Source organism: Mytilus californianus, unplaced genomic scaffold (assembly GCF_021869535.1).
Source record: "Mytilus californianus isolate M0D057914Y unplaced genomic scaffold, xbMytCali1.0.p SCAF_3, whole genome shotgun sequence".
NCBI classification, from domain to species: Eukaryota; Metazoa; Mollusca; class Bivalvia; order Mytilida; family Mytilidae; genus Mytilus; species Mytilus californianus.
Window position 1 is genome coordinate 64,290,643 of NW_026262679.1, and position 13,295 is coordinate 64,303,937.

The 13,295-nt window shown below is 31.5% G+C and overlaps 1 protein-coding gene and 1 long non-coding RNA gene across 4 annotated transcripts in view; one reads left to right on the forward strand and one right to left on the reverse strand.

Annotated features, from left to right (window-relative positions):
* Positions 1 to 13,295, reverse strand: part of LOC127733121 (zinc finger protein 474-like) — a 70,350-nt gene that overhangs the window by 28,918 nt on the left and 28,137 nt on the right. For all 3 annotated transcript variants that reach the window (XM_052242428.1, XM_052242427.1, XM_052242429.1), the window contains exon 4: positions 7,426 to 7,609. In XM_052242428.1, the coding sequence (XP_052098388.1) occupies positions 7,426 to 7,609 (184 nt within the window). The remainder of the gene's footprint in view (positions 1 to 7,425; positions 7,610 to 13,295) is intronic.
* On the forward strand, positions 1,557 to 12,543 carry LOC127733226 (uncharacterized). The gene is made up of 2 exons (XR_007996927.1): positions 1,557 to 1,929; positions 12,112 to 12,543. It is a non-coding gene; the product is annotated as an uncharacterized LOC127733226 (long non-coding RNA).

A 13,295-nucleotide genomic window follows, 5' to 3' on the forward strand; every position in this document is an offset into this window, starting at 1 on the left:
ATTCACTAGACTGTTAACTTTTGAGCTTATAAAAAGACTACACAGTATTGTGTAGTACAAAACATTGTTCGTTTTCTACAACACATTGACATGTTCGTGTCCTGAATATGTATGCAACATACACTACAAAAGTCTAAAAGTCTGAAAAGACCAATTTTTGTCTGAATTTGCATGAATTTTTACTTGACATTCTCTTTTTGTCTGAAATTTTTGTAAAAGTATTTAAAAATATTTACATGCCCAATTTTTTGTTGTTGTTGTAATAAGTGTAACTTGAAATAACAGTATATTCTATAAAGAGAAATAAGGCAAAATATAAATCATGTATATTGGTCATGATTTGTAAAGCTCAGAATTTTCAAGTAAATTCAAGACACAATTCAAAATGTTCAGAATATGTCAAGCCATACTGAGAAAAAAAAGAATGTCGAGAACCTGTCGAGAAATTTCAAGACAGTATTCAAATGTCAAGAATTTGTCAAGAAATTTTAAGACCGTATTCAGAATGTCGAGAATATGTCAAGTAATTTTCAAACAAATTTAATATAAGTCAGAATTTGTCAAGAAAAATTAAGACATAAGTCATACTTTTTGAAAATGTCGAGTAATTGTTCATGCAAATCATGTCAAAAAATGGTCTTTTCAGACTTTTGGACTTTTGTAGTGATATGTTGCTGGACACTTAACATAGCATAATTCAACTACTTGGTTTCATTGAATAAAGGACTCCACACAATTGTTGAACTAAAAAGTAAATATTGATGCAAGTTTGTGAAATTAATAAAAATGAATAACTAATCACAAAAAAAAATTATTAATAAAAAAAATATATAAATATTTAGAGTAAATTGGATAAAGACAATTTATCTTATTGGATTCAATACGAAATGTTATAACTGTATTCTTATTATTGTCTGTTCATATGTTACACATATATATGGTGAAATTAAAAAAAAATTAAGAGTAAATTATTCCACCAGTGAGGTTCTAAAATGAGCAAATGAATATGTCCATATACCGTAAACTAAATATATATATGTTACCAAAAAAATGTATTTTTCTATTTCTCTTTTAAGTTACATTTAGCATTGCATGCCTCGGCTGCATTTACTTCTTGAAATAATAATAAAATGTTATTCATCTCCATATACTGTAAATTCAAAAATTATTGCGACGTTTTTATTAATGCGAATAATGTGACAGTGGGAGTCTCCCAATAATAAGAACTCGCATTTTGATATCTGATATATATCTGTATGCAGATTTTCAGGAAACCGCAATAATAAAATCGCATTTTTGTCTATTCTCCAAATATCGCAATAATAAATGCACGCAATAATTTCTGAATTTACAGTAGTATATTTCATCTACAATGACTAGATTTCAAAAAATAAGAATTAGTTATCACGGTATATCATTGGGAGGTCACTAAAAAAAACAAATTGTTAAAAACAGTAAGCAGGCCTTTTATAGCTGACTATGTGGTAAGGGTTTTGCTCATTGTTGAAGACTGTACGGTGACCTATATTTGTTAACTTCTATGTCATTTGGTCTCTGGTGGAGAGTTGTCTCATTGGCAATCATACCACATCTTCTTGTCATGTTTGAAAACAAGATTGTAATAAAGTCTGTGATTAAAATCAATTAATATATAAGGTTACATTTTTCTTGCCTCAGCATAAAGCCAACGTCTAAAACCTTTCGGTTTGAATAAAATAACTGTTGTGTCACTTTATAGCATTATTAATGCCTTATTACGTAGATGAGGTATATCCAGATGCCTGAATAAAACAATGAGTATTTTAATAGGTAGAAATGCTAAAATGTACTAAAATAAACTGCTTCGCCGAGCGCAGCTGGATACGACCACAGAGGTCCAACCCTGAACAGTTGGGGCAAAAATGGACACAATATTCAAGCTTGATACAGGTCTGAATTTGGATTGTATTTAAATATTTGACACATTGTAGGTTTCGGACACAGAATAAATGTAGTCAAAGAACTTGAAATTGGTTGTATGATTTGAATTTATATCAAATTGAAGATTTCTTGCTGTTGTGCAATACACAGTGCTGTTGCGCAATACTTAGTAAATCTATTTCAGACTATATACAAAGAATTAGCAAAATAAATTGTGACCCCAAATTTTTTTCTTTGGAAAATCGACAATTTCTTAAATCTTGAGGGGAAAAAAATTGAACCCCCCCAAAAATTTTTTTTTTAACCCCCTCCAAAAAAATAATATTTGAAGAGAATTTTCTTTTGAGGAAAAAAAATTGCCCCCCCTCCCCAAAAGAAAATTTTACCCCCACCCCCCTTTCCAAAAAAAATAATTTTGAAGAAATTTTCTTTTTGTAAAATGTGGTACAAATTAAGAGACATCCATACATTTAAACACAAATTATTGTCTGAAAACTAGAAAAATGCTTGTTTTAGACCCTTTTTGGCCCCTAATTCCTGAACGGTTTGGGCAATTATCCCCAAAATGAATCCCAACCTTCTACTTGTGGTATTGAACCTTGTGGTACAATTTCAGAGCAATCAAAATACTTATACACAAGTTATTGTCCTGAAACTAGAAAAATGCTTGTTTATAGTAATATCTAAAAATAAAATTCCTTTTTCAGCATTTAATAGTTACTTCTAAAAATAAATTGACAGCTAGGACTTTGCAACCATAAAAACCCATTTAAATACATCATAAAAGTATTAAATAGAAAATGACATCATAATCATGGCTAAAATTAAAAAACCTTCGTCAGCAACATTTTATAGTAATATTTCAAAATAAAATTCCTTCATCAGCATTTAAGAGTAACTTCTAAAAATAAATTGATAGCTAATCACCTCAAGAGAATACAACATTTCTTTATAACAAAACCATTGTAAGGGAGGTAACTCTAATGCAAAAAAAAAAACCCAAACAAAGAATAACCAATTCGGAGTATACTAAAAATTTATTACCACTGAACCCTTTGATATACACTATTATAATATTATATGTATTTAAAGACCAAACAGCCTATTCAGTTCTACCAGTGATTTTTCCTTAAAATTTTGTGTGAAGGTATTTCATGTTTTGAGGAACAAAATATGATAAAAAAAATTGGGGGTCACCGACTTAGTTTTGTCACTATAGCAACCTCAGTTTCGTGTTTTCCCGAATATTAACATGATATTTGCTTGTTATTTAAACTCTCAAAAAATACCATTATATCAAACCTACAAGCATAATTCTTGTTTCATGTTAAACAGTAGATTTGTGTCTATCAAATACAGGTTCAAGACTTTAAGACTCTTATTGTTTTGATCTTAAAAAATATGATTTATTTCATTCCCGCCAAAAATAAAACGCAAGAATGAAAAACGTTTCAAGTATCAAAAAATATCTACCAGTGATTTTTTCATAAAAATTTCAAGAAAGAAAGTGCCATGTGTACTCTTCAAAATAAAGCAAAAAAATGTATATGTCACCGACCTTTCAAAAAAGTTATGATTAATTTTCATGTTTTTTTCTCGTTCGTTTTGAAGAAAAGAGTTGTCGTTCTTCAGAACATTGAATCTGACGTCATAGTACAAGTTTTCCTTGTTGTCGCACGGTTTGAAAAAAAATTGCAAATTGGACGTTTGAAAACCCACATTTAAATTTTCAAGAATCAAGAATAACAACTATATTCACCTACTTTATTATCCGGTAATACAAGCGATCACATGTATGTATCAGTATCAGATCTCATGATGTTGTTGCCGCACAAAATTAACCTTCAGAAACACCATCCGTCGGAATGAAAAATTGTTCGAAATAACCTTTTACGACGCTTTAGAAAGGAAAGTCTGTTTTTGTCCTCTCCATCTCATTAGCAAAATCATTGAAAATAAAAAGAGAAATGAAAGATGATTACTTACAGACTATTTGACTATATTAGACTAGATGTGTGGGTTTTTTTGTAGCGTCAATTTCAGAACTTCGCCCTAGCGCACACTTTCGCTACTATTGACAGACGGACAGACATTAGCACGGACGGACTTCTTTATACCATTATGTGTCCCGACTAAGACGAGCGTATACAAATTATTCCATCTAGTTTGTGGATTCATTATTTCTTCAAATATTTAAAATATAAGAAAATTAAAATTATAGGTATAATATATGAATTAAAGTTTTTGATTCTAAAACGTTTTACATCCATTTAACCTATCATAAAATACGATCCCCGTTATTACTACATCACGTGTTTTGAATAAAAGAGACAGTAAATATAAAATACAAATAAGTTTTTAATTCAAAAATTGATTTAGAATCTAAGAAATAATTTTCCGTTGAAAACTATAAAGTATTTCTCAAAACAGGATGACATATTATGAATCTAAATAGCTCACTTTGGAAATTAAAACAAAGACAAGGTTGTATGTATAGCCGGATTGCCGGCATTGAAAATCGAAATTTATTTTCAATCTTCCGGTCATTGTAGCTTTTTGAAAGTGAGAAATTTTATGTTGGATCTTATTCTTGAAGCAATTGTTTTTGGCATAAGTTAAATTTACAACAACTTTAGTTTTAAAAACCGTAAATTTTTATTTTAATTCACATTCACTCAGTATATTAATTTCTTATATTTTTATCATTTCTCCTTGAGACAATTTGAAATGAAACAAAAGACGAAATACAATGTACCTTTATCATTTTTATTTTTACTATAAGATTTTGTCAATTAAGCAGTATAGATAAAATTTAACTTCATTGCAAGATCACCATTAATTTACGAGAATCTTAAAGACATAAGTTAATCTCATCATGCATACGTTGCCAGTATATCGAAACTTCTAGAAAGTATTGTTTATCGGCCTAACCTTCTGAAAACTCAGTTTTGAAAATCACATATTAAGTTAAAATTCTAAGCGTAAGTCATATAAATCTACCAGTGTAAAGTTACACGGGCGTACGAGATTTGCGCCGATTTAAAAAAAATTTCGATCTTTAATTTGCGCCGATTTGATTCTTTCATTAGCGCCTATTTTATTTTTTTTATCACTAGCCCCGATACTTTATTTGCTATACGAGTAAATACATGTACATGTAGTAAACCTAGAATGTATATTGCATGGTAATATATGGATATAAATAGTGTTCCCTTATGTTTAAGATAATTTTGGTCATACTGTTCGAGAACTTCGTTTTGACACGAGAAAGAAAAGATGGATTTCGTTATTGGCAAGTACAACAAGTATAGAAAAGATAAAATGACAAGAAAGAATTATATATCAGATGTGTAGCATATAAATTCTCGGCAAGATAATAATTCATTGTACTAGTATTACATTTTTATGGATTTTATTGTGGTGCTTTGAAATGCTGTAAATAGAATTTTACTCCGTGATTTTAGTGGATGTAAACAGAGTGCACAAATATCTTTTAAATTGACTTATCCTGCTCGAACTTCTACTCCCACCTCCCCTTTATGAGCAGGGGACAACAGTTATATACATGTCATAGTTGACAATTCATAACATATGTACAACTGGCTAACGGAAGAGGTTTATATGATAAATAAAAAAATAACTTTCACCTATAATATACCTGTACACAATCGGCGCAAATGAAAGACAAAATCGGCGTAAGTGAAAGAAAAAAAGTGAAATGCAGATCGGCGCAAATGCAAAAAGCCGAGTTCAAAATTTATATTATTACTATTATTTTTTTTTGAACGGAGGTTACAGATAGTGTAGTATCTTTTGTGTCCATTTGTGTTTAATTTCCACTAGGTATCAGTGCGACGCTTAATTCCACTTTTCTTGGAAGACGTAGTTTTAAGCGTACACCATGTTGGAATCCGTGAAAAACGCGAAATAGGACGTTATTATTTGACGTTTTTTTTCATGGCTAGAAACAACGTCATAGAGCTTTTATGTCACTACCAAGTTGCGTTAGTTGATGCGCATCAACAATAGGCTGTTTGGTCTTTAAATCACAGTATTTGATGTTTCTAGAAACTGCTAAAAAATATTTCATACTAGAACTAGCAAACAAATAGCAAAAAGTACCAACATAAAGAAACAAAGCTAAAGTAATTGTCCATTAGCCAGGAAACCCTTGTTTTCCCCCCTTTTTTGCCCCTAATTCCTAAACAGATTGAGCCATAACCCCCCAAAGCCAATCCTAACCATCCCTTTGTGGTATGGAAACTTGTGGTACAATTTCAGACAATTCCATACACTGTTCCACAAGTTATTGTCTGGAAACTAGAAAAATGCTTATTTTGGCCCCTTTTCGACCCCTAATTCATAAACCGTAGGGACCATAACCCCCAAAATCAAACCCAACCTTCCTTTTGTGGTTTCAAAACGTGTTTAAATTTCATATATTTATATTTACTTATACTAAAGTTATTGTCTGGAAACCAAATGTCTTCAGACGACGCTGACGACGACGTGATACCAATATACAACTGCAAAAATTTTGCAGTCGTATAAAAAGTCGTCTAATATTTTTTTTTAAGGGACAGTAAGTAGATAGATATCTCAACATTATCAACATTTCTCACATGACAGATATTTCTAGCATTATGAGTACATCATATACTTGACCTATTGCTGAGAAATAGACCAAACCACAAAAACTAAACATTGTCCAATGAACCATGAAAATGAAGTCAAGGTCAGATGAAACCTGCCAGTCAGACATGTTCACTTTACAATCATCCCATGCACCAAATATAGTTGACTTACTGCTAATAGTATCTGAGATACAGACTTGACCAGGTAACTGTAACCTTGATCACTGATCAATCCATGAAATGAGGTCAAGGTTAGGTGGACCTTACCTGACGGACATGTAGACCTTGAAAAGAACCCATATACCAAATATAGTTATCCTATTATTGATAACAAGAGAGTATTTCACCATTCCAAAAAACAATAATTTGTTTTCAAGCAGTCACTGAACCATGAAAATGAGGTGGACAATGGACATATGACAGGCGGAAATTTCGTAACATAAGAAATTTAGTAACATAAGGTATCTGCATACATTAGGTATGAAGCATCCAGGTCTTCTTCCTTCTGAAATATATATAAGCTTTATACAAATAGTTAATGAAATCGCTGGCAGATTGTAATAGCTATGACTAGCATTGTGCGACTTTCGTCGCAAGCGAGACAAAAACTACCAGATGGTTGGAAAGATCTTAAATTAGGTTGATAACATCATAAATTCACATTCTATCACAATCATCCTTATAAACAAGAGGCTCTAGGGAACTTGTATCAGTTACCTGGTATTTTTGGAAATTTTTTAGCAAAAATAACCCGCTATATGGCACGCTGATTATAGTCTTATTTTTTGTTATTTTTTGTGTTGTGGGTTTTAATGTTTCATTGATTTATACCCACATCACCTTTCATTTATTATGGAAAAAGATTACTTACTTTAGTGGAATGTGAAGGATCACTTCTTTTTAACTCTGTTGTTTTTCCACCTCCTTTACCTGTCTTACTTTTGCAGGCCTTCAGGTGAATATCCAAACGATCAGGAGCAAAGGTACGACTGCAGTTTGGACATGGTATCAACTGGGATTTTGCATTTTCTGATGCTAGCTCATTCATCTGTTCTCTGAAAAATACTGAAAGGATAGAGCCGTATACAGAACATTTTATCCCTTCACCCTTTCTATTTATATATATGTCAGATTCATAAACATGTCCAATTCCATAAACAGTTCTAATTTTACAGTCTGTGATGACACTGAAAATCCCTATCTGACAGCATCATGGTGGTAAAGCACATCACACAAACCTTTCCATTAAACTTCTCAAAATTTGTCTGACTTAACTATAGCTAAAGTTCAGCAGAAAATTATGCAATTTAACATCACATTACTGTAAATTCAGAAATTATTGTGTGCATTGATTTATTGTTGCGAATAATGAATTACTGGTAAAATTACTAGATCTAATTAATGTGATTGCAAACATGTTGTGAAGGAAATAATTTCTGAATTTAAAGTAACTTTATCAAAACAGGACTTTCTGACAAAGGGTAAGGGTGAGCTATTGCCATCCTCTATTGTCCTTCTTTCATTAATTTTTACAAAAATCTTCTCCTCAGAAACTACTGAGACAATTGGAACAAAACTTTGGCAACAATCATCCTCAGAGTATCTTGTTTATAAATTTTATAAAATGATTCTGTCTACCAACCAAAGAAGCCAAATTGCTAAAATAAAAGAACAAAGTGGTATAATCAAGTAACTGCTAATGACTTGCAAACCATTATATATTATAAATAGGAAAAATCTGAAAGGGCAATAATGTTCAGAATGTCAAAATCTACCTACTGGTACCATCTTTTTGAACCTCAATTGTCAGAAGAATTCTTATAGAAGCCCTTAAATGACAATTTTTACCTGTTTGTACTGGCAGTGAACAACAAAATATATATGACCTAGGAATAAGTCAGATGACCAAAAACATCTGTTAACTTCTTATAGAATGAATGGCCATTTAAAGACAATTCTGATAAATTTTTGCCATTTTAGCTAACTAGCGCTATAATCTTGAAAACTATAATAGTTCAAGAGAAACTTTAAATGATCAGCAAGACAAGATCTACAAATAAGGCAAATTCCTGAAATTATAAGTTTACCATTAATTAGAAATAGTTCATGTAAGCGATAGATTTGTTGGAAATTTTCCAGGGTTGGCAAAAACAAGGTTTTATGAGTATTGCCCAGCCCAGTGGGAAATACTGGGAAAACCTGGGTTTTACTGGGTTTTACTGGGTAATACTGGGCAATACTGGGTAATATGAAATACTGGCTTGAGTTTTAAAGAAGATTCAGCGATTTATCACAAATGCAATACATTAAAGATATTTATAAAAATAAAACATAGTATTTTAATTTATAAGTTCACTTGTTTGAGACTTTTTTTATAAAGTGTTTAAATATGAGGAAGTATTGTTCCAGCAACTCTAAGACAAGTGTACATGAAGACACATGAGAAAAGCTATTTCTCAATAATCCTCCTAAAAATCTATATAATCTTTATTAAGTCTAGATTGGTCAAGCTGTTAACATAAAGTCCAAGAACAATTTTTTTGTTTTTTAAATATACATAACTAATATTAAAAATTAATAATTATATGTAAGGAAAATTATTTTCAAACAATTTTGGTTCATTGCTAAAAATATTAACTAACTTCAAGGATTTGTATAGTCTCACTATACAAATCCTTGACGTACACCACTAATTACAGGTTATAAGTAATTATTCAGATTATAACACAGATTTGTTTATAAAACAATAATCATTTTCTTTTCATTTCTCTATGTGTTCATGAAATGTCCCATTGGGATGTTAATTTAGCAATATGATTGTATAACAATTAAAATTTACAATTCACTTATTAATCACTGCAATAATATGCATTTGTTCAAAGTTTGGATTTTTGAAACAAAGCTTGGAAATTGCCTAAAGTGTGCAAAATTTGTATTCTGCCTACATAGAACTAGTGGAGAAAAGGAAGAAATAGAATTTCAATCTTCTTGAAATGACTCTCAATGGTTATCTGTATAAAATGTATATATTTAGCTACATAATACTATGAAACTACAACAAGTCTTTACTATTCTGTGTAAAAATAAGCTTAAAAAATCATATTGCCCAGTATTGCCCAGTATTACCCGTTTCTGGGGGTATTGCCCAGCCGGGAAAACCCGGACCTGGGTTTTCCAACCCGGGTAATACTTTGCCAACCCTGAAATTTTCACATGGCCTGGGCAGTTATATAGGAATTTTATCCTGAGCATTGGCAAATGATAACAAACCTATGGCTTTCATGAATTATTTCGATTCTTATTGTACAAATACAGTAATTAAAAATACTGGAGCAAAGATAAGTGTGCTGTGTGTGTGGCTGTTCTATTTTACTCTCTGAAAGATAAAGCAAAATATTTCCAATAAATCTATGGTTTATATGAATTATTTCTGAAATAACTTCTAGATAAAATGTGTTTAATCCTTATAGTTCTCAACCCAAATTTTTTTTGTCAAATTCACAGTCGCCATGTTGTAACTATGGAGTGAGCCGCCATGTTGACTTGCTGTAATACATAAACATGCAAATAATGCAATAGAATTGACATGAAACAACACCTACCTCAAAATTCCATTTTAATGCAATTATATCTAAATTTGGGGGGGAACACGTAACAGAATAACTTTCAGCTAAAGAGTTTTCATTCGTATGTCATGTTTTGAAATGACATTTAAATGTGCCAAGAGCATTCATGGAATTTCACAGAATTTTATTTTATTTTACTTTTGTACATTTTTACAAGCACTTTTTGTTATGCATTATATAAGAACAAAGGTTCTCCAGTTATTTTTAATTTCAATTTTAAGACAGCAAAATTGACATATTGTTTTCACATATGTTAATGCATGTGGATTTATGTGGGAGGTTAATTGTAATAGCAATTAATATGTACATTTCTGAGTCTGCACTTGGTATAATTATATCGAAAATTTTATCATGCTGTTGTTTACAAGGCGAAAGAAGCATATTAAAAAAGGGGGTACTGCCCTTCAATGATGATTTATTCCCAATTGTTGCGTTTTCTGCTAATATCTTGAAATCTATAAAACCTGCAGATAGACAGAAACTTAAAACGGCAAAAATGATCAGCTGAACATTAAATCTTCAATTCATTCAACATAATCAAAATCACCAGTTGATCCATTATAAAGTCAATACTGTTTAGTGATGATTTTTATCCATTTTTGTGTTTTTCATGAAACTATATATATAGCAAATAGAAGGAAAGCACTAGGTTTAGTATGGGCCCTTTTGGGTCCCAAATTGTAAGGGCAGTATTACAAGATGAAAAGTTTCAAGTCAATGTATATATGTAGGAAAGTTTTTCTTTCAAAGCTTTACCAATTAGATTAAAAAAGATATTTTTGTGAAAGTTGACAAAATCTTCTGGATTTCCACCACAATAAGCCTCTAAGCAGGGGCGGATTCAGGTGGGGGCGTGGCCGGTGTGCGACCCCCCCCCCCCCATAAATTTGTAAAGCATGGGTTGTCCTCAGCTTTATAAAGAATATTTCAATAATTTTACCTCAAAAAAAATTTTCGCCTCGCTCCGCTCTGCGAAAATTTAAGTTTGCGCCCCCCTAACCTAAAATCCTGGATCCGCCCCAGCTAAGGAAACAAAGATTGTAGGGTCTAAATATTAAAGTCAGACATGTACAGTTCATTTTGTTATAACAAACATAAAGTGAAAATATCTTTTTTGTCAATGCTTTATGTTTCTTGTCTAGAAAAAATTGAAATTTGCAATTTTCATTGATTTGGTGGAAAAATAAGATACATGCCAATTATGAAACCTAAATAGATCACTGATACATAAATTTTCTAACAAAAATAATTTCCTATCAAGCCATTGTTAAATTGTTGATACATTGTGATAATGGCTTTTAAATTCTTATTGGAAAATCAAACTAGAAATAATATGATTGAAATTGTCAACTGACTCCTTAGAGGAGTTTTTGCCAAAATAACAATTTTAACCAATTTATTACTTTTTGCCTATAACTATATATATATAGTACACCGTACCTTGAAATCTATATAATGGAAAGACCAAAACTGTCAAGTAAAAATAATCAAATGACAAGATTTTTGCCCACAGTTTCCATTGAACACAAATATTTGAGCTGCAATGTATAAATTTTATGCACAAATTCCAGGTATGAGACACAGGCTCCTTTAGCTTAATGTACTTCATCCTCCTTTTAAATCTGAATCAATGAAATAAATTGAACAAACATAGGAGAAAAAAGGACAGTGAGATACATTTGTACCAAGGTGGCATTTAAAAAAATAATAGCCAAAGAACAATAGACAACACCATTGTGATATTGGCAAAAAAAAAAAAAAATTTACCTAAGAACCTGAATCACTCATATGCCATTTTGATCTATTATTTATTTTCATTTTAATTGTCAATTTAAATAAATTGCTTCACTGAGCGCAGCTGGATACGACCGCAGATGTCCAACCCTGAAAAGTTGTGGCCAAAATGGACACATTATTCGCGTTTGATACAGGTCTGAATTTGGATTGTAATTAAATATTTGACACATAATAGGTTTCTGACACAGAATAAGTGTAGTCAAAGAACTTAGAATTGGTTGTATGATTTGAATTTATATTCAATTTTTTGCTTTTGTGCAATACACTATCATGACTATGCTGTTGCGAATTGCCCAATCAAACATATTAACAACAGTATTCTTTAAATGGATTGGATTACCTCCCTTACACTGCTTTTAAATTGTCTAAATTGTCCTTTAACCATAAAAACCCTTGTTTTTCCCCCTTTTTTGCCCCTAATTGCTAAATGGTTTGAGCCATAACCCCCCATAACCATCCCTTTGTTGTATGGAAACTTGTGGTATAATTTCAGAGAGATTCATACACTTAAACACAAGTTATTGTCTGGAAACTGCAAAAATGCTTATTTGGGCCCCTTTTTTGGCCCCTAATTCCTAAACCTTTGGGACCATAACCCCTAAAATCAATCCCAACCTTCCTTTTGTGGTTATAAACCTTGTGTTAAAATTTTATTGATTTCTATTTACTTATACTAAAGTTATTATCCGGAAACCATCTGTCTTCAAACGACGCTGACAACGACGATGACGACAACGTGATACCAATATACGACCAAAAAATTTTTAATTTTTGCGGTCGTATAAAAAATATATATAGTTAACAAGACCAATACTGGATCTGGACCTGTTTCACTGCATGCAATTGATTGAGGTCGGTGTGTACTGAAGCATAACTGATCATTCCCTTTCATTGAAGCCAACTTTAGACTATCGTTAAAAAGGAAGATGCTACACTGCAGATGTAAAAATTGCTTTCACACTGCAACTCATCATTGCTAAGCTGCAGACCAAATATAAAATCATTCACCTCCAGAAGCCAAGAAAAATTTGACAATACTTTTCCTTATACAATGAGTGTTGTAAAATTTCAAACTATTGGCAAACAGGAAGTCACTGCATGCTATATGCAAGAATTGCTTACAGGCTAAAACTCATTATTAAGCGGGAGATCAAATACAAAATTTTTCCATAGAATCCAAGAAAAGTTTGACGAAATTTTCTACCCAAGGTTGTAAGGATTAATAGATAAACCAACAGAGGGTTGTGTCCAGCAGTTACTAGACCTGTTTTCGCTGTTGACAACATAGGTATAAATATAGCTTTTAAAGTGAATTCAA